The sequence below is a fragment of the Sylvia atricapilla genome, chromosome 8 (assembly GCF_009819655.1).
Source record: "Sylvia atricapilla isolate bSylAtr1 chromosome 8, bSylAtr1.pri, whole genome shotgun sequence".
NCBI lineage: Eukaryota > Metazoa > Chordata > Aves > Passeriformes > Sylviidae > Sylvia > Sylvia atricapilla.
In genome coordinates, this window is record NC_089147.1 from 20,536,472 (window position 1) to 20,556,509 (window position 20,038).

The window sequence follows — 20,038 nt, forward strand, 5'->3', positions numbered from 1 at the left end:
TCAATTCTGTCTTCCTAGTACTCCGAAGACAAACATACATTTTGTTTCTGCATCACTCAATTTCTGCTTCAATTTTCTTTTCTTTCTCACACCCTACCTAAGACTATGACTGGTCCCTATAGCATTAAGTATTTGCTAAGACACTGGAAGGACTGTTGGGGCCATCTTAACCTGTGTACTACAGTTACTCAGACCTCTGATGAAGAATGAAAGAGTACTAAATAAAGTGCACTTGAAACATTTTTTCCAGGTTTTGATGTACCATAGATTGTTACAAATGAACCAATTATGATACAAAAGAGGAACAATTTTACAAATAAAAGGACAAAGCAGTCTGACACTCTGGTGCAACCTAACAGCTGCTGATTCTACTCTTAGGTCTTCTTAGAAAATCTATTTACAGCACAATAAAATAACTTTTCAAACAGAAATAGCAGATCCTATTTCTGATGCCACAGAACTCTGACCTTAACTTACGGACTACTTTTTTAGAAGTGATGTTTTTAGAAGCTACTGTATGCAGAAACAGGCTGACTGTGGTCACCAGCCATGAATAATCAAGGAGATCAAATCTTTAGACTTCCAGTTAACCTCTTTTCAACTAAAGAGTGTTCAGACAAACTGTTCAGCTGCCCAAAAAAACACACATACAGACTGCCTTTTCAGTGGATATTCCAGCTTAATGGAACGCCTTGCTTCCATGGCACAGGACGATATTATCTTATGCTCCTCACTGGTGCAGTAAATACTACCAACACCAACTTACAGAGAAAGTCCTTAGATCCCAAGTATGAGGGACTCTGGTGATGAAAGCACCTTTCCCAGATAGTTGCAACTGCTGAAATGAAATTACTGCCCAAAGACAAGAAAGCAGCACACAAGACACTTATCAAACCCAACAGGGCTGTGCAGACTCTAACTCACAAAATTATGTAACAGAGCAGGCAGTATTGTGGATAACAGTCAAACAAATCTATAAATGCTTCTCTGCCTAGACACAGGTCTACAGTAGCCAACAAGACTTTTAAATCATGTTGGTGAATGCAAACAGCTCACTACGAATCAAACATTTAGGATATCAAACACTGTTCCCTATTTTATTTAAAGGCTGTGTGTATATACTGAGATATTTTCAACTGGAATCCACTGCAATCATCTTATCTAATGACAATGATCACACACAACTGTAATGGTATCTGCTACCTGTGTCCCTGCTGCTTTGTGAAGCTGCATCATTCTCCACATTGTAGATGACTGTCCCCTGGGAGTCAGAGGAGAAGTGACTGACCACAGACTCATGGTGTGCCTGTTTATAAGCATAGCTGTCTGTAGAGGAATCTGTCCGGGTATCACTTGAGATGGAAGGTTCTCTCCCTGGGGAAGAAAGAAATGTCAGGGAAGGAATATCAAATTGCAATCTTTTTCAGCTATTATAAAAGTCAAGAAAGGCTAAGAAAAGAGAGCAGGGGCAACTGTACAGAAGTTAACAGAAAAACAGAGTATCAAAGATACCAATTCTGATTTAAGAACACCAGAGATTATAGGAATAGTCTGCTCCTTTGGAAGCAGGGAGACAGCGTCATTCCCTCTGACAACCTGTTCTTTCTTCCTCTTTGCTAAGTCCAAGTTTATTGAATCTTTTTAACATGCAAAATTAAACTACATACATTGGATTGAAAGTACACATTAGTACCACACTGAAATTATTGTCCATTTTCAACACTGTTGAGTGCAAATACAATATGAAACACTGCTTTGGGGAAAGTAAAAAGAAATTACCCAAGTACGAAATATTAATAGGGGTAACAAGAACATCATGCAATAATAATTAACAGGTTTCCTCTATTAAAAATCAAAAGCTTATCTGGTATAAACTCTGTAGTGACATACTATTATCTAAAGCAAAGTAACCTGCTCCTTCTCAAGAAGCCAACATTGATCCCCTTCTTAAAAGTATGAAGCATCATGATTCAGATGCAGTACAGTAATACTTGAACTCATTAGAGGGGGTGAAAAAGGCAATCTCCTCCCTCCACTTTCAGTAAATAAAAATAAAAAATCTGAACAGTTTGAAGACTGTTGGTTATTTTACGTATGTGATGTATACACTCCTTAATACACAGGCTATTAGTTTCATACTCATTCCTCAGTGAGGAAATTAAAGAATAAATATAATAAAGAAGGAAGTCATTCTTATGTTTAACTGCAAAAACTGTCCTTGAGGGCACATCATTTTGGCGAGAACAAGACCTGCTGTAAATGTCCTATTTAAGGACAGTTTAGATCTTTTGAAGTCAGAAAGTTCAGTTACTGAAGTCATCAGTTAATGTTCCTTTCTACATCCACACCACATCAGGTCCTTCACTTCCCCCATCCCTCAATTTCTTTCTCCAAACTTCTTTGGAGAAGATTGCTATCCAAACAATCAGCAGTCTTAGACCAAGAGAGAGGCTCACTCTGGAAATCCTATTCAGAGTTCTTTACCAGCTTTAGCAGGCAACAAGGATCCCTGCTGACAATAATACACTCCAAAGAAGAAAAACATTTCACACTCCACATTTCAGCATGAAGGTACAAGGCACAGGGACCACATTGCTTACCTGAGTCTTCACTGTCATAGCAAGTCCTGCTGTATTGCTGTAAATCCACCTGAGGGGGCAAATCTTGTGTTGACACTGGAGTTCCTCTTGGATCTGCATAGAGCAGCAGCAAAGGCTGATAGTGACCCTTAATGCACTTTGTCACAACATCTTTCCATTTTGGACCAATCTGAATTGACAACCAGGGGAAAAAAAAAAAAAAAAAAAAAAGGCAGCAAAGTTTTCTGTCATTATCTTCTAGAATAAGTTCTCTTTTCCCCCATCACAATTCTTTCACAGTTTGATTTTCCACTGACATACTTTAACTCTTTCTATAGCCAGCATTGACCTGGACTCAGCAAGAATGCTACTGAGCCAACCGAATTAAAATTCAGGTATTCATCATCCTATGGCTAAATTGATTACAATTCTTGCTAAAAAACAACTACAAAAATAATCATTCCCTTTCAGATGTTTTTTCCATAAAAAACTTTTCATCCTCTGAGATGTTCTAACTTCGCATCAACCAAAAAGCTGAAGAATTTTTTAATGAACAAAATGAACCATAAAAGACACCAGGACAGTAAATTCAAGTCAAAGCTAAATATTTCAAGTGTGAGTCTTTCTGCTGTGACCTCTGCAAGCAGTGACAGGCCAGGCAATTAATTCACCTAGTAATACTAATCTCTAATCTTCCCTATGTATTAATACAGGTTTCATCTGATATACTGAGCATTTACTCCAAGAAATTTGCTCTGTAGGTGAGTATTCTACTAAAGCACTGCACTATCTATCTTTGCCAAATTTTTCTGCTAAGAAGTATGATTGAACAAATGCATCAACAGTTTTTTCCCCACTGAGACTGTGTTTGGCATGACTGCAGGAGAAAATTTTCCTCTCTCACCTTTGTGATTCCATGACTAGAAGGAAAACAGGAGAGGGGTAAAAATAATGTCAAACAATCTAATGGGTTATAAATGTCGTGCCAAGATCCCAGCACTGGTGTTGTTAATATCAAGGACCTCATGCTTGGTGCAAAGGTTAAAAAAAGCATTAACAGAAGAGTGGAAAATTTGTTGTTGGCAGCAAACTCTCGGGAAGACTGGCATGTAGACACTCAAGCAGAGTTCAACAGCAGGTACTAAATAGCTGTACTGTTTGTCAGCAAGGAAAGAGATGGGTGTTAGCTGTATGCACAAGCAAACTGCATGTTTTCAAACAGCATAAAAACAAGAGTGGGAGCCAACAGAACAGAACTAAGAATAGGGCTACTGAGATTTCTGGTATGCTTTTTTTGATAATACTTTGCTTTGCTGAGAAAAAAGGACTAACAAAATTTGTGAATCCTGAATGGAAAACCAGCAAAAAACCTCTCAAAATCTGTAGAAAACAGTATGGATTTACACACAAGCAGCTAAAGAATTTCCAAGAGTATTTTCCTAAACATTTTTTTCTCACCTCTTTGACATGAGCATCATCAAAGTACATCCACTTGCGGATTTTAGTTTGGAAGAAGAAGGTTGAATAGTGTTTTCCATAGTAACAGATCATTCCCACCAAATACAGCTCTGAGTGTTTTGCTCTGTCATCAGTTACTCTGAAGAAGAGCTTTAAGAAGGGAGGTAAGAAAAATGGAAGGAGAAATTAATGAAGTGCTCAGAATTTTACATACCACAAATGTTCAAAGATCTCAAAGTACTATAGAGAGGTGTCAGGCTTTTACTTCAAAAGATAGAGAAAACAAGGCAATAAATAAGTAATCATGCAATGTTTAAGCAAAACCAGAGACACAGATCAGAAATGGATTCTGACCAACTCACCACATGCTCATAAATGAAGTTGGACTTGGAGAATGTGTCTACTTGAAGGAAGACATTTACAACAATGATAAAATACCTGTTACATAAGTTGAATGTGGCTCTATTTTGAAAATTTGTATTCTGTGTCATGCTTACTGATTACATCAAATACTCTTTAAAACATTCATTCTTTTTTGCAGAAACAAAGTGGTTTGGACAGTAAACAGCTGGCATTTATTCTGACTTCAGCAAGGGCTATCCAGAATTCAGCATGGACCAGTTTATGATGCTAACACATAAAAGATTAACTGAAGACATCAGATCAAAAAAATTCAGCACACAGAAAAAAAAAATCTTTTCTATTTGACTGAATTTTATTAATATAAAATGCATAAGTCTCACATTGTAGTGCATTACTGCTTTACTACACAAGACCACACTGTTTCATAACCACATTTCCATTAGCTCATACTGATTCTGTGTGCATGTTTTTTTTAAACAATGCATTTTTTAAACATAATGTGTATATATATAAACTATTTTATGTAGTATCTCAATTGTACAATAAGACACAGCTACAGTTTGATATACACATAATTCAGCTCTAAAGCATCAGTTAATGTAGAGTTAGTAAATCCTTCAGGGGACAAACATCTGGATCCTACATAGTTCAGTCTGTCATTCAATCACACAGTGCAAGCCACCACCTCTCAGACACTGAGCAGTCACAAATAACTCTTCAGTTATGACCACACATTTCACCAAAAAGAGGAGCTAAAGAGTAAAAAAAAACCCAATCCCAAAGACCATTAAACTACATCTTGTCTTCAAAAGAAATAGAAATAAACTGCTGTTCTTTAAAATGAAAGAGCACACGTGCATTTTCATAGCAATAGCACAACCCCAATCCAGAATTTCCTTTCATTTGAAAGTATTTGTAAAGTTTCAGACATTTCAGAAACTCAAGAATATAGAGTTCACAGGTTTTTCTAAGGCTTTCAGAGACAGGTCAGATCCTTGGTTCTGCCCTCTATTCCTCTTTTTATTGACACCAAAAAAGGTAAAGGTAGTGACTTTATATTTTTCTCCATTTGCTACTGTAGACAAATAAGAAAAGACTGTTTTTTAAAGTAGTACTAAAATAAAAAAACTCACATCTCCCAGCTTAAGGCAAGTTCCCAGACTGTGAATCACATCCTCAGCCAGATCAGAGTGGTCTGAGTCCCAAACCAAGCCAATGGTGATGATTTGCGGAGAATTCATCAGCACACGACGAATACGGATCTTCTCCCCACAGTTACTCTGAGCATATAAATAAAACAAGACACTGGATATAATTCTGTGTTTATTATAATGTTAGGGCAAGACATTACCAAGTCAAAGTGTCGGAAGTATAGCTTCCAAAGAGGAGGTGGTGAAACACGGCCGATATGCTCAGTGCCAAGGTAGGAGCTTCTCATGCCATAGATGAGATGTGCTATTAGGACTATCCTGCATTCTCAAGCTTTGAAGTCAACACTGCCAATTCCTCCTCCTGCTATTGATGCTGATTGAAACATAGAGCACAATCTCAAGCTTATTTAAAAAAAAGATGCAAATGTACATGAAAGATTCCAGTAACATTCTTAGGAATAGGATAGAAAGGTCACTTTTGATCAGAATCTCAGATTAAAAATTGTATGTACAGACACCGGTGCCTTATATGACAGTGTCAGAAAAATTTTCTGCTTTGCTTAAAAAGCAGAAAAAGTCCTGCTTTGCTGTTAAATTTGAGTGTTTCTACATGGTACCTCAAACATCCCATCTTAGACAATATAGTCAGGTCAGTATTTGTATAAATCTGAGAACACCAGCTGGAAGATCAGGAGAAGAAGAGTTGTTTCAGTAATTCATAAAAGTTCTACAATTCTTATTTCCTGTTTCGAGTTTTCTTCCTATTTTTTATTTTTTAAATAAGTACCAGTGCATTTTTCAGGGGAGGGGCATGTCAATGACGCAATAGAAAATATGACAAAGTCCATTTGCAACATTCATTTTTCCCTGAGGCACATCACAAAGGTACTCCTACAAGACTGCAGGAAAAATACCATTTTCATACTGAGAATTATTTCTCTGGTCCACAGAGTCCAGTTTCACAACTGGATATAATAATTTCTGACATTAAAACCGGGGAAGAGATCACAAAACGTCTCTTCCCCCCAGTCATCTAGAAAATTTAACCAGAATTTCAATCCCAACCATCAGTGACAGACAAAAATGAAAATTAACAAAGAAAGAAAGAAACTGTAGAGGACTCTGATTTTTAAATGTAGATACAAGGTTTGATTCATATATATTTTGAAAGAGTCATTTAAAGTACAAGCAATTCTGTTTATTACCTCCCAGCCTATCTTACTCTCAAATTATCTTCTTTGCTTCAGCATTTTCAGCTTGACAGCAGGAACATGGCATCCTGATAAAAAGCTTCCTTTGTATAACTTTAAGATCATATTTAGCTAAACCTCAATAGAATTTTTTTTTGAGTATAAAAAGAAAGAGGCAGCAAATGCTGGTATACAATTTTATCCGACTGATTATTTCACAGTCATATAGCAGTTTGCCCTGACCAAGAATGTATTTCTATTAAATGTCACATTCATTGGTTATTAAATAGCTGGACTCATACGCACCTTTTAAATGACAATAAAATATCCTAATTTCTTTTACTTAGATAAGTAAGCCACCATTTGCCAATATTAAAAAGTATATATTTCAATGGAGGCTTTTACTGAAGGTTTCAGAGTTACAAATTGAGAGGGGAGCCAGGTATAAAATGGTACACAAGAGAAAAATAACCAGGTACACAAGCCCTCCTGTTAACGCTAATGCACGTAACAGTAACATGAAGTAACATGAAGCAGCAACTCTGCAGCTGTTTTCTGCCCTACCTATTAATCAGTGTGTTAAAGAAGTTTGATGACTACTCTTTCTGCATATTTATTAAAAAGGCAGAACAGGATATTGAACTCTTACTTTAGAAATCTAGCACTTATGACATACATAAAAAATAAGCATCTATTCCCGCTTTTAATACTTGTGGCTAGTCAAAGAAGCACCCATCATCACTAAGTTTTGCCTTCCTTGACTGAGTAACTGTGACATACCGAATTCACACCCAAAGCAAACCAAGGCTACTCACTGGACAGTTTCTCAGATCCCCCATGGTGCTGGCGTTCTGCAGGAGCTCTCCAAACATATCTGGAGTTGGTTTCTCCCGCCTCTCCAGCATACAAATAGCTTGATTGCTTCAGTGGAGACAAAGTATGGAAAACAGAAGTTTAACAATAAAATAAAAACACAAACCCACACTAATCTAGGATATGTTTCACCTAAATTTTCTTAAAGTTAAGAAACTTAAAATACACAACAAATTGTATTTATTTTGTAATACAGAAAAAAACACATAATTAATTGTAAATTACTATATCTTCCACAAAAATACTCAAATAGAAATAGATTGTTTGGCTTAAATTTTGTATCTTAAAAGAAAATTTAAACATTTTGATAATTACTTGATTTCAAAATGAAATATTTCCTTCAAAATATGCCCCCTTCAATAAGTATAATTACAGTAAAGAAGGACAGAAAGACACATTCTGAATAAAATTACAGACAAAAAATAGCACAATACCCAATTTAATTTACTCTCCAAGTTGAAAGAAAGATGCCAATAGGTACACAAGAGTATTAATACTCATAGCATGTTCAAGCTTAAAAAGGTTCCAGAGGTAAATATATTAGTATGTATTGGTATTTTTAAAATAATGCATGACTTAAGATCTATTGTGATATTTCCTAAAAGATACTGAATACCATTTACTTAACTATTTTCCCCCTTTTCTAATAAATAATATTCTGATATACAGTGTCTGCTGGAACCTAATGAAAATCTACAGCTTGATGGAACAGCAGGCAGCAGCCACAAGGGGGACGCTTTACAGTACTCTTGCTACACAGGTAAAGTGGTACCTTTTCAAAGATCTGCATGTGAAGAGCAACTAGCAGTTTTCACGGTAGTTTTTTCAGGCTCTGTAACTACATATCTCACATGCCAGACATAAAACAAAGAGAAGTTCTAATCCCAGTGAAAATTTCCAGACAGAAACAAATAACAGATTCCTGCCTCAATCAGATTTAAACAGCTTTTAACTGAGAAGCCATCTACTCAAAGAGAACTTCTCCAGCATTAGTTCAAACAATCTGCTACAGACCTAGAGCTCATGCTCTGTGCACTGCCTTTAATGAAAGGTCACAGTCACCAGGGAAGTTCTCCCATAACCAGATTAAACAAGAGTCATATATTCGTCCAAGAAAAGAGGATTTGAGGAACTACAGGCTGGTCAGTCTCACTCCACCACCTGGGGCCATGACAAACCAAATTAATCTCCTTGGAAATCAACTCCATGGATGTGAAGGATAAGGTGAGCCAGAGCAGTCAGAATGGATTTACCAAGGGCAAATCATGTCTGACCTCTAGTGAGAAGTTCCCTTTCTGCATCCTTCCCTAGTTTTCAGGGAATTGTCCTGGTCACCATGAAGGAGGAAAAACCCTCCAGTTCAGAACTGGAACAGGCAGCTCAGAGAAGTCATGGAATTTTTGTCCTTTAAGCACTTTCAAAATTCAGCTACACACAACCCCAAGCAGCCTGATTTAGCTTTGAAACTAGCCCTGCTTTAAACATGAGGATGGAGTAGATGTCCAAAGGTCCTTTTCAATGTAATTTTTTTTTGTTTTTCTGATCTGTCTTCTTAAATCACCTGCTCACACATTAAAGTCTTTCAAAATCTACGTGAGTCCTTGCTACTACAGTTGTCAAGATTCAGAATCATAAACAAGCAGACACACTGACCCATGCCTAAACTGCCATGTTCTGCTTCACTAAATCCTGATGTTCTTTATCACAGTTACCAAAGCCCTGCCAACTCTGAACAAAACATGTTCTAGACATTTAATCAATAAAGCTCATAAAGATCCAACTACAATACCAGTAAGGGGGGAGTAAAAACAAAAGGGGGGGGGGAAGGAGGTGGGGAGGTTCCCTGTGAAAAATTCAACTCACCAGAGTGAGGTTGTGGAAATATAATGTACCATCTGGATGAAAGGTAACGGGTCAGAGGTGGCACCACAACTGGTACAAACACACTAAAGAGAAAGAAAATTTAACACATTGACAAGATTAAATAGGTATTTCCACTGCACCACTTCTGCCTGCACATTTCTTTACTGTGGCAACGTCTGAGAGCTGGCCTTTGGTATTAAGCACATATTACCTCACCTGCTCAAATAAAGTCATTGCAAACTTCTGGTGGGAAACACAATGTGGTGCAGTGCAAATATCTTCCTTTGTCTCATCTGCAATGTGGAAGTGAATTCTCATTAACAAGTTTTCCTAGCCAAAGGAAAAAAGGAAAAAATGCATTAGATAATTTCAACTGCAGACAAAGTTAAGATACATATTACAAAAGCATATCAGATGCAATTATGTTACAGACAGACGGCTCCTGCAAATTTGCGAAAATTGCTTCAAAAACAAAGTTGGTATTTCTTGGATAAAAAAGGAAATGCCCTCCACTTCTGATTTGAAATGCTGGACCAGATAACCATTTATTTTATTTACTAGCACTGCTGAAGACTCTGCTGATAATTTGTCTGTCCAGTTCTCAAGCATCCATGGATATGACCAAATGTAAGAGCACCTATGCAGTTTTAAAAATCACTGGATTGACACTACCTTCTCATCACCACAAAATAAATCAACTTCTACATTCCATGAGAGCTTTGAAATATGCCACACATCGTCTACATGCAATCAAAAAGGGGGAGAACTAATATATGAAGAGGCAGACTAAACTCTGTATGAAACAAAAAGACTGAACATTTTCTAGATATTAATTCATACAATTACATCTGTTTTTAAAGTTCCCAGGAGTTCTTGTCCCAAGATCTTCTCTCCTCCCACTGTTTCCAACATTAATCTGTGGGTGCCAGAAATCTCTTGCCAACTCTTCCAGCAAAAGATTTTTCACTAACACTACTAGCTGCCTGTCACGTCTAAAGCACACTGGGAGAGACCAAGCAGTACACATACAAAGAAACTGCAATACCAGTTACTGATGAAATTACCATTTCCAAATCATTAGTTTGTGGATCTCTCCATGCACTTTTCCAGGCCAGACTGCAAAGTCTGTCACAATTTGGGGAAAGGAAAAATAAGGGAGGGAAAAATTAAGGGGGGGGAAAAAGAACAAGGAAGACTGGGTAGTGGTGGGCCACATCTCTGCCTGTCAAACCATCTTCCAGTTATACTCACAAAACACTCAGCAGCATCATCCATGATACCCAGCTGGAAGCGTTGCTCATCCTGAAATGTCTTTGCAAGAGCAGTGCGCAAGGCATCGGAAGGCAGCACTTTCTCACTGCTACACTGAAACTGGTTGAATATACCCTAGCAAAAAACCCACAAAGATAATAAAGTTACTGTATTTTTCAAAATACAACTGAATTGATCGGAAAACAAACAGCAAACATTTAACTTGTTTGGATCTTGAAACACACAGAAACTTGTATGGCACACAGACTATAAGAGAAAATCCAGAAAGTTCCTCCTTTGAAATCATATGCATCTTGGTGTATTTTTCCTTTCACATATACAAGGGAAGTTTAGGAGTTCAGGAGAAAATTTCCCTCAGTGTCAACCTGCCTGGATCTATTTTTATTTCTCCAAATCTGATTCCTGAAGCAAATACAACAAACACCAAAACTTGGTACTTTTTATTCCCATCTCTCTCTCTCTCTCTCTCTCTCTCTCCATTTAACTTTCTCACTTCTGGCTTACTCATGCCACCTTGTTTCCTCCTTTAAGCAACTCCTTCTAAACATCTCTAGCCCTTAAATGGCCTCAACTTGATACTTGCACACTTTACTAAATTTACCTTTCCTAAGTCCAAGTGGGTAAGAACATGATTTTTGTATCAGCACGCAGGAGGGAAAAGGCATGACGTGAATAGGAATGGCAGCACCTATGTATAGCCAGCTGTTCACTTGCTGCCATAAACCTGCATTTTCATAACTGTAACTCACACATCACCTGGGTAACAATCATTTTCAAGGATGAGTAGTTGTAAAAAGACACATTATTGTCTGAACTGTGGGTTATACCCATCAAAGTTCCGTACATATTCCCCAACTGATTAAATGTCCACATTTATTTTGTGTGCTTGTGTGCACATGTGTGTGAAATATCCAAAACATCATCTGAACAGTTAACTTTCACTGTGCTCTTCCTACAAGAATAGGACCATAATTTTGTATGCAAGATCCTCAGTTTCAGTAAAAAAATCTCTAGCCCTTATTTTGATACAAGATAACTCTTCATCACCACTGTACTCTACTTTCTACCTCATTTCATATGACAAGCAATCATCTTCATCACTGTCAATCTCAAAATTCTGCTTGTCCTTTCCTATAAAACTTTCCTCACAATTTCTCTAAAGACTGTGGAAAAGCTCAATTCATACTGCATGAGAGGAAAAAGGGATCACCTTGAATTGTGCACCAGTTTGCTTTTCTGCCTTCTAAACTTAGTAAAATAACGAGAAAATCAAACTGGTTTGCCTGTTTGATTTTCTTTCAAATCTATACTAATCTGCAGTGATTCACAATTCACATAGTACTTCTTCCTTTAATTATAGATACCTTGTCCCCAACATACTTAGGATATATAGATACTACTGGAAATTCCTACTGGAAATAATCTAAATCTTTCTCTCTTTTAACTATTTTTACTTGTTTCTTATCAGGAAATGAGAAAGTAAGCTGGGACATTTGCCAAATGGTACGATCTTGTCTGTTTTGAGGAAGCTGGAAAAAGTGCAGAGCACAGCTGTCACTGCACAGGCAGCAAACCAACCTCCATGCCTCTGACATTTCTGCCCATAGGAATGGTACAATTTATAGAGTTGACACAGTCTAACACAGATGTAATATGCCTATCTCTCTTTACTGCAACTTTTATTTTGGTAGTCCTCAAGGTGCTCAATCATGGATAACAGTCCATTGTGCTGAAGTCTACAGCTCTTTTACTATTGCCTTTATTAAAGTATCACAGAATCGTGAGAAAAGGGTAATGACGAGAAAGTGAGGCAGCAGCATACTGCATGACCTACAGACAATACCCCTCCTCAGATATCTTTTAGATATACAGACATCAAACAGAAAGAATGACAACATCTCTGCGCTTCAACCTGATCGCCATTTCTGTCACTGATAACTGAGCAAGTTTCATGTTTCATTAGTGAATTTTCTCATTTCAGTGACCCTCAAAAAAAGAAGGCAGTGAAGCATAACTGCATCCTGCTTCACATTTTACATTAAGTAATTTAAGAGCACTTCACAATATTCACAACTGTGCTTCAGAAATGTGTTTATTCTGTTTATTCGATCTCACTTCATAGATCTGAGCCACTTGTCTAGCAACTGGTCCACAACCTCACTGCCGTGAGCTGATGGGCAGGACCTGGTTTGCTTCAATGAGAGCCCTGAAATGGCTTTGCACTCCTGACGGGTGAGAAACAATGCAGGCTCTAAATTATGTAAAAGGAAAAGCAAACAAGGAAACTCTTCTTTTAAACTTCCTTCTTTAAAGAAACAGTATACTTACCGTGGAACAAAAAATAATTAAGCAATGTCAGTTCTGTGAAGAATGCAAAAATCAGGACGTAACAGATCCCAATATTATATGGAAGAGTGCTTCTTCACATTTGTAATGACATGGCACACAATGGTATATAGTCTTATTTAGATTACAAGAGAGAAAAAAAAATCTTAAAACCAGTAATTGTGCATTTTAATCTAATAAAGATCAAAGCTTATTGTGTCATTGCACAGTGCAGTTTAGAGCACGGTGGAATCCAGTGCTTGTAAGAAGACCCAAAAGCACCTCAAATGGAGTCAAAGGCTCTTTGAACACAGGGGAGTTTAGTTTTTCTTAGATTTCTGTCAATGGAGTTGGGGTTTTGGAGGGGAGATGGGGCTGTTGGGATTGATTCCCCTTTCTTTTTCAAGACAGGTTCTTCACTCCCCTTCAGAACAAGTCTTTCTTGTCTCTCAACCTTAAATGGACAGGTGTGGCATTTCCTGCAATTTCATCACTTTGCATTATCTAAGTCAGATCTCCCACCTTAATTTAAGGTCTTGTCTGTGAGCGATCCTGTTAATTGCTCAAATACTGGTTGGTTCCATACACAGGTACGAAAGCCAGAAAAGCACTCCTGATTCTGCCCCAGGAGTTATCCACAGCACCTTTCTTCCAAGGGTTTATGGAACATGACAACTTTATATATGAAACATACAAACTTTGTTCTCCTTCAAAAACTCCAACTTCTGAAACTGAAGATGGTGGAAATCCACCAGTGTTACTCCCTGCACTGATGATCTCTTTCAATGGCTACATTCCAACACAAATGAGCATGTCCCTAACAGTGGCAACAATATGAATTGACACTGCTAAAAGCCCCATGAAAATGCGAAGTTTCTTCTATTTTACCTGTTTGCAGTAACTAAAATCAAGGGTGCAGAACAAAAAAAGAATTAGCTTATCAAAAAATCTAAGAATTACTAATACTGTATTAATAGCACTACTTTGATTTCTACACTGAGGACATGCTCTTGGCACATTGGTCAGTCTACAAGCTAAGACAGAGCAGTGTGAGCAAGGGATGTTTCAGATAGGAAGTCTGTGTTCTGGTTTTACTGCATTCCTATGAGAGATCTATATGGAAGAAAAAAACCATCTCCTTTCACACCCCCTTCCCTACAGCTCTTCCAAAGTCTGGAAAGGGCAGCAGAGAAGAGAATTAAGAAGTGTATGTGTTCTTTAAGACGAATAAATTCACAAAGTCCATCTAGCTGCATACAGTCCTTCCCCAAATATGAAGATCAACTCCAATTACATTGTTATCTTTCACCAGCTTGCTTTCAGATGGGTCCAAACCTTGAACTTCCTTAACCATCTCAAACAATCAGTTGTAGGGCCTCACTTTTTTTACAATTCAGAAGGATTTTTCGTCATTTTTTAACTGAAGTCTTCATATCTTTTCTACTACTACACAGCTGGGCCTCTGACACACATCAGAACAAAGCCAGGCAGAGTCAGTGGGCTTACAAAACAATGTCCTCCACTTTGGGACGTGTGGGTATGGGGATCAGTGTGAACTTTTTTTATGTATATCGATCAAAGATCAAATAAAAGAAAACAACCTAAGTTTTGAGACAAGCTGCATTTATCACGCAACTCCTTTAAGAAACGTTGAAGATATTTCAGAACACTAAAATTCACATGCATGATCATAAACGAAGTTTTTCTCACCTGGCTTAACTAAAGAATAATAGAGAAAAAAGATAGCAAGTATTCTTCTAGGTAATTCATGGGATTGACATGCATTCTTGGGAGTTATTTCCAAGATTTGAAAGTTGTAGTAACTGTGAACCCCTCCCCCCATTATTTACAAGATCTGCTCCATTATCTTTATTAGTGTTTGGAATCAACTTCCTCCACAGGAAAGAAGAATTCCATTTATTTGGAATAAACTAACATCTGCAGTGTGTAACTAACCATCCTGATGAAACAAACCAAACTTGATATACATTCACATGTGACTTTTTAATCAAGCATGCAAAAGTAGGCTGACATAAGAATAAATTGATGGGTGAAGACAATAGGGAACAGCTACTGAATCAGAACAGTGTTCATGCACTGTAATTTTGAGCTGTGTCCTTGGCAGTTTTCTGAGAACTAACTATTCCTTTCCAGAATTACACAGAAGTTTCTTCTGTACAGAGATATCACTGCAGCTCTGGTGGTATGGTGTTTCAAAGAACAAAACACGTTCCCCTCAAACGCCTTAGTATTCCCTACACTAATCAATTGTTTCTCGGTTTTGGCAATAGGATTTTTGTTTGCATAATTTTTTAAGCTTTCTCTCCATTACAATAGCATGCTCTTCTTACCCTGTTCAATTCAGTGGACCTTTTTTTCCTGCTCATAGTACCTAATCTCTCATTCAGAACACTACACTCTCTCAGTGAACTCTTGTACTCAGTACAACCACCTGTTTCAAATGGCTGCTAAAAAACACTTTTCTCCTATCCACACACATCAGCCTCCACCCACAGTATTTCCACTAGCTCACATTTCCTCATGCTACATTCGCCTTAAAGGCTGCAACAAATTCTATGTCTATTTGGTTTTGTGTCTTTTGATCTCTTTTCAAACCTCCAAGTCAGATTTCCATTTATTCATCTTTTTTTGTCTCTTCCATTTGTACTCACACTGTACCCTGAACATGAAGATCTGGTCTCCAGTACAGACTCCATCAAGTCAGGTCCTCCTGTCTACTACCAGAATCAAGTGAAAGTAATACTTTCCACAAGTGTTGTTTAAGAAGGTGGCAGGGAAAGAAATTCTAATCATAGAATGTGCACATCTACTAGGTAACAATTCATTAACTGCTTGATCAAGATCAAAACAGCCAATTGTTATTTGGAAGCTTCAATTACCAGTTTATTAACTCAGAAAACTGTACTTGTTGCTAGTTTATTTGGCAGGCAGTTAATTACAAGTGCCAACTGAAGAAAAAAGTTCAAACAATAAAAGTAATTATTTTATGTATGTTGACTACTGTTTTATCCTGAAATACTACTGTCATTCGAAAAATAGCATAGGAGATTGAAATCTTTGTGACCAACCTATTATAACCTCAAACACATGATGAACATTTCATAATACATCACTCAATTTCAAGCAAGTGGCTTTTCAGAACCAACTATAGTCATTCCACTTTTTTAAAGTGCTGTAAAACCCTACTGTTCTCTGTTTTCATCTTAAACAACAACATCATTTCTACACAGAAAATTCACATTCTTCCTGCTTTTGTTGCACATGACAAAACAACAGAAAAGACCAGCCCTATTAGAATTTATCAATCAATAGAACATTCTTCTTTGTGACCTACAAAAAACACTCTGTCCTGTATCCTGGCACTATGGAGCTCCCAGTACAATCCCTGGAAGGAGAACAAACTCTCTGTGGCATGCTCAGTACAGTGGACGGATTTCCCCCTTCCTACCCTCTTCCAGCTGTGATAAACACCAAAGCGAAGTCATGCTGAAAAAAAAAAGGAAAATAAACCAAATCATAGTAGACTTCAGCATAAATAATAAATCAAAAAGCTGTTCCAGCGTTATAGCAGGCAAACCACACACTGGTTAAGGACAGCTTGTGTATTGAAAAAAAATATTTTAGTAATGCCACATCTTAAGGAGCAGTGTTTGGGATTCCAGCAAAAACCTCTCCCTTTAAATAGCTCTTGATGCAAGGTTCCTTCCAAATAACCAAGAAATGCATATCTGGGAAGAGTCCAAGGTTCATTTTCTAGCTACGTAAACACAATCAGATAGCAAACCAAGTTTTAAAATTACCTTAAGAACTTGTGAAATGGAGGTCTTCAATGTGACACAAAAATAAAATGTGATTTGATCAGGTATGACATCACTGTCCTGTGATCCCATATTTGAAATTACAAGTAATATTTAGAGAGCTAACTAAGCATTTACCGTAAATACCGTGCACAACATCCAAATCCCTAGAAACAGCTGGAACAAGCCAAGAAAACGTGAAAAAAATACAACTTCAGTGTTATTCCTTAGCTTAGAGAAGACTATCTTCCTCTAGAGTCAAAAGGAAGAGGATGTCACCTTCAGAGCAACACTTCGGAGTAGGAGAAGAGCATGAACCCTTCCCTGTACAACACAGATGGGGTCAGGTATGCTGTGAAGGGTCCCTGAAGTGAAGTAGGGGAATATGACACAGGCTCCTCCCCGCAAGTACTGTCCCTTTCCCAGGCCAGGCTGGAATCTGAACATGCCAGCATGCTCTGAAGAGGAAACGTGTCCTGCCTCCACCTTGCTGGTCTGGACAAGTATCTTGCGCAGATCCACCTGACAGCATGCAAGGCTAATTACCTCTCCCCAGACCCTAATAGGAGATTTTCGCATGGTATAGAGCTCCAAATTCTGGTGTTCCCACTGGATCCAGCCACTTCTTCTCCCTCATCTTAGCAAAGCCTAAGGTTCAAGAAAAAGAGGATGTCAAAGACCTGGAGGCTAATCCAGCATTACTCTGGCAGGACAACAGTTAAAGGCTTCCAGAGCAGAAAGGAGAGCTGGGGCAGGGGAAAAGATGAGCACACGAAGGAGGGGATGACCCTGCTGCCCCGGGACACAAAACATGATTCTGGTGATGCTTGCAGTATTAGGTGCACATTAAGCACATAATCCCACTTGTCTTATAGAAGTTTACACGTAACAGGTACCAGACAGACAGACTTTTACAGGAGGAAAAAATAGAGCAATTTGAAAACACTGATCCAGAGGGCAGCAGAGAACGAGTAAATACCTTGAACAGCCTTTCCCCCCTTTCTACTGCCTGCTTAAGAAGTACATGAAGATGAGTGTGACCATCTCCATGGTTTGGGGCCGTCCCTTGTGAACACCCCTACCTTTTCAGCTGCATTCAAGCTGAAGACAGCTTATGTTTCTGGTGCCCAGGGATTTTCTGGGGGGTTGAAGTGATGTTTGCCCCTCCAATTTCACTTAGAGTCAAGTGACAGCCCTTATAACTCACCTTTATAAATAGTATTTGACTTGATAACAACCCAAAAAGGTGAATGGCGAAACTTTCAAATACTTATGTACACACATCAATATTTTACACAAGATAATAAAAGTGAAAGCTTGGCACAATATAACCCCGACAGTTTCTGGAACAGATTTTGGTAGGACACTCAGCAATCTCCCAGGAAGAACAGATAAAGTAAATGCTAACTTTTTGCTTTGGATCCAGTTGGAATTTATTTAATTTTTCAAGTTTTGGTTACTGCCCATATTCATAAATACTTGTCTAGGTAATTTTTTAATTGCTTATGTGTTCTTTAGAGTTTTTATAAGCTCTAGGAATTCTGCACACAACCAGATGCAAGTTTTCCAAAATGGGCAAAAGTAGTAAAGGATCTGATGCAGTATTACTGTTTTATTGGAAATTAAAGCTTGTAACAACTCTCAGCTAGAAACATTATTGCTAAGAACTTCAGGTAGGAAAAAACCTAACAAAAGCAGAAACACATACACAAACAAAATCTGCAGATATCTGAGAGGGAAAAGAGAGAGCAGCAAATTTTTTGAAAGCTGCTTAATTTAAAAAATAAACATATGGCTGCAGGCATAGAATTTGTGAATTCTGCCACACCACCTGTCATTTCCAAATTTATAATAGCACACTGCACCCTCCAAGACATCAAAAACAAGGATTTTACCAACAAAACTAAACATTCTTTGACCCAATGTCTGCTTTTAATACATATATTCCAGAGATCCTGTCATCTTCCAGTTTTCCTGTAGTGCTTTCCCTCTCATAGCAGTACTGCAAATCCACATGCATCTTTGTCTGCAGTTCATCTTTCAAGACCAGAACCACAAAAGTGCATCCTCTCCTCTTTCCTGTAATATCCGTTCACATCCCCCCTCCTCGTTTTCAGTACTCCATACAGAAAGGCCTCTAACTATTATCTTGATACTAAAACCTAGACTCTGGTGCAGAGTTGAGAGTCTACTTTCATTCATGGCAGAACCTCTCATCTCCTGGTATTTCTTTCATCATGCTTTTAGGTTAAACCCCATAATGGCAAAAGTAAGTTCCTAAATGCTTTTCCTTCCGACCTCATATTGGCTAACAAATAATACCAACAGTCACTTGACACTATTCAAGGGCATGATCCAAAAAAGACCTTTAAATTACTTTAAATTATCCCACTGAACTTAATGAAACCAGATCATGCCTAAGTCTTGTCATTCGCCTTTAAGGAAGAGGATATATAATACTCCATCTTTTCTGTGTCTGAAGAGCTGTATCTCACTTTGGATGCACTACCTTGCTCCTAACCCACTGTAACATCCTCTTCTTCTGATGGAACTGCTGTAAATATCATCCTGTCTCATCATTTCAACAGATCTGTCTTGAGACAAATTTCCCTTCAAAAAAAGAGAAATTATCTTAATTCATGCCTCAATAGTCTCCCATTTGCTGTTTGTTTGCCAGAGAAAACTCCTCAACAACAGCCAAAAATCTCACTAGATAATTCATTTCAAGCCTTTCTCTCTCTACCAGAGCACCTGTGATGTGACATAACAGCAGCAAGACAGCTGTTATACCATAAATACTGCCTGGGAACGTCAGATGATCTTAATTTAAACCTGCACTCTCTATTTTGCGATTTTTATAAGATGTTGTCTGTCATTTTCATAACTGTACGTAGAATTCACGACACAAATTCTCCCACAATTAGTTTATATATTTAGTTGGATTTTACAATATGTTTGTGATCAAAGAAGACATCTAAGTCTCAATTTCAGAAATAAAAATCATTTCTCAGGAAGATTAAAGCTGGTATTTTCATCATGTTTGCATCATGTCCATTTCTCCCACAAGAAGACAGGGGGTTGAGGTTGAGCTAGCAAAATCTAGAAAGAAGGTCAGAAAACCCCCCCTGAAGTGCAACAAATTATTT

The 20,038-nt window shown here is 37.8% G+C and overlaps 1 protein-coding gene across 3 annotated transcripts in view; it reads right to left on the reverse strand.

The window, feature by feature from the left end:
* USP54 (ubiquitin specific peptidase 54) overlaps positions 1 to 20,038 on the reverse strand; it is a 46,997-nt gene that overhangs the window by 22,577 nt on the left and 4,382 nt on the right. For all 3 annotated transcript variants that reach the window (XM_066324044.1, XM_066324046.1, XM_066324045.1), the window contains exons 3-10: positions 10,729 to 10,863; positions 9,694 to 9,807; positions 9,478 to 9,560; positions 7,557 to 7,662; positions 5,534 to 5,680; positions 4,038 to 4,187; positions 2,601 to 2,769; positions 1,204 to 1,374 (exon numbers count right to left, since the gene is read on the reverse strand). In XM_066324044.1, coding sequence (XP_066180141.1) covers positions 1,204 to 1,374; positions 2,601 to 2,769; positions 4,038 to 4,187; positions 5,534 to 5,680; positions 7,557 to 7,662; positions 9,478 to 9,560; positions 9,694 to 9,807; positions 10,729 to 10,863 — 1,075 coding nt within the window. The remainder of the gene's footprint in view (positions 1 to 1,203; positions 1,375 to 2,600; positions 2,770 to 4,037; positions 4,188 to 5,533; positions 5,681 to 7,556; positions 7,663 to 9,477; positions 9,561 to 9,693; positions 9,808 to 10,728; positions 10,864 to 20,038) is intronic.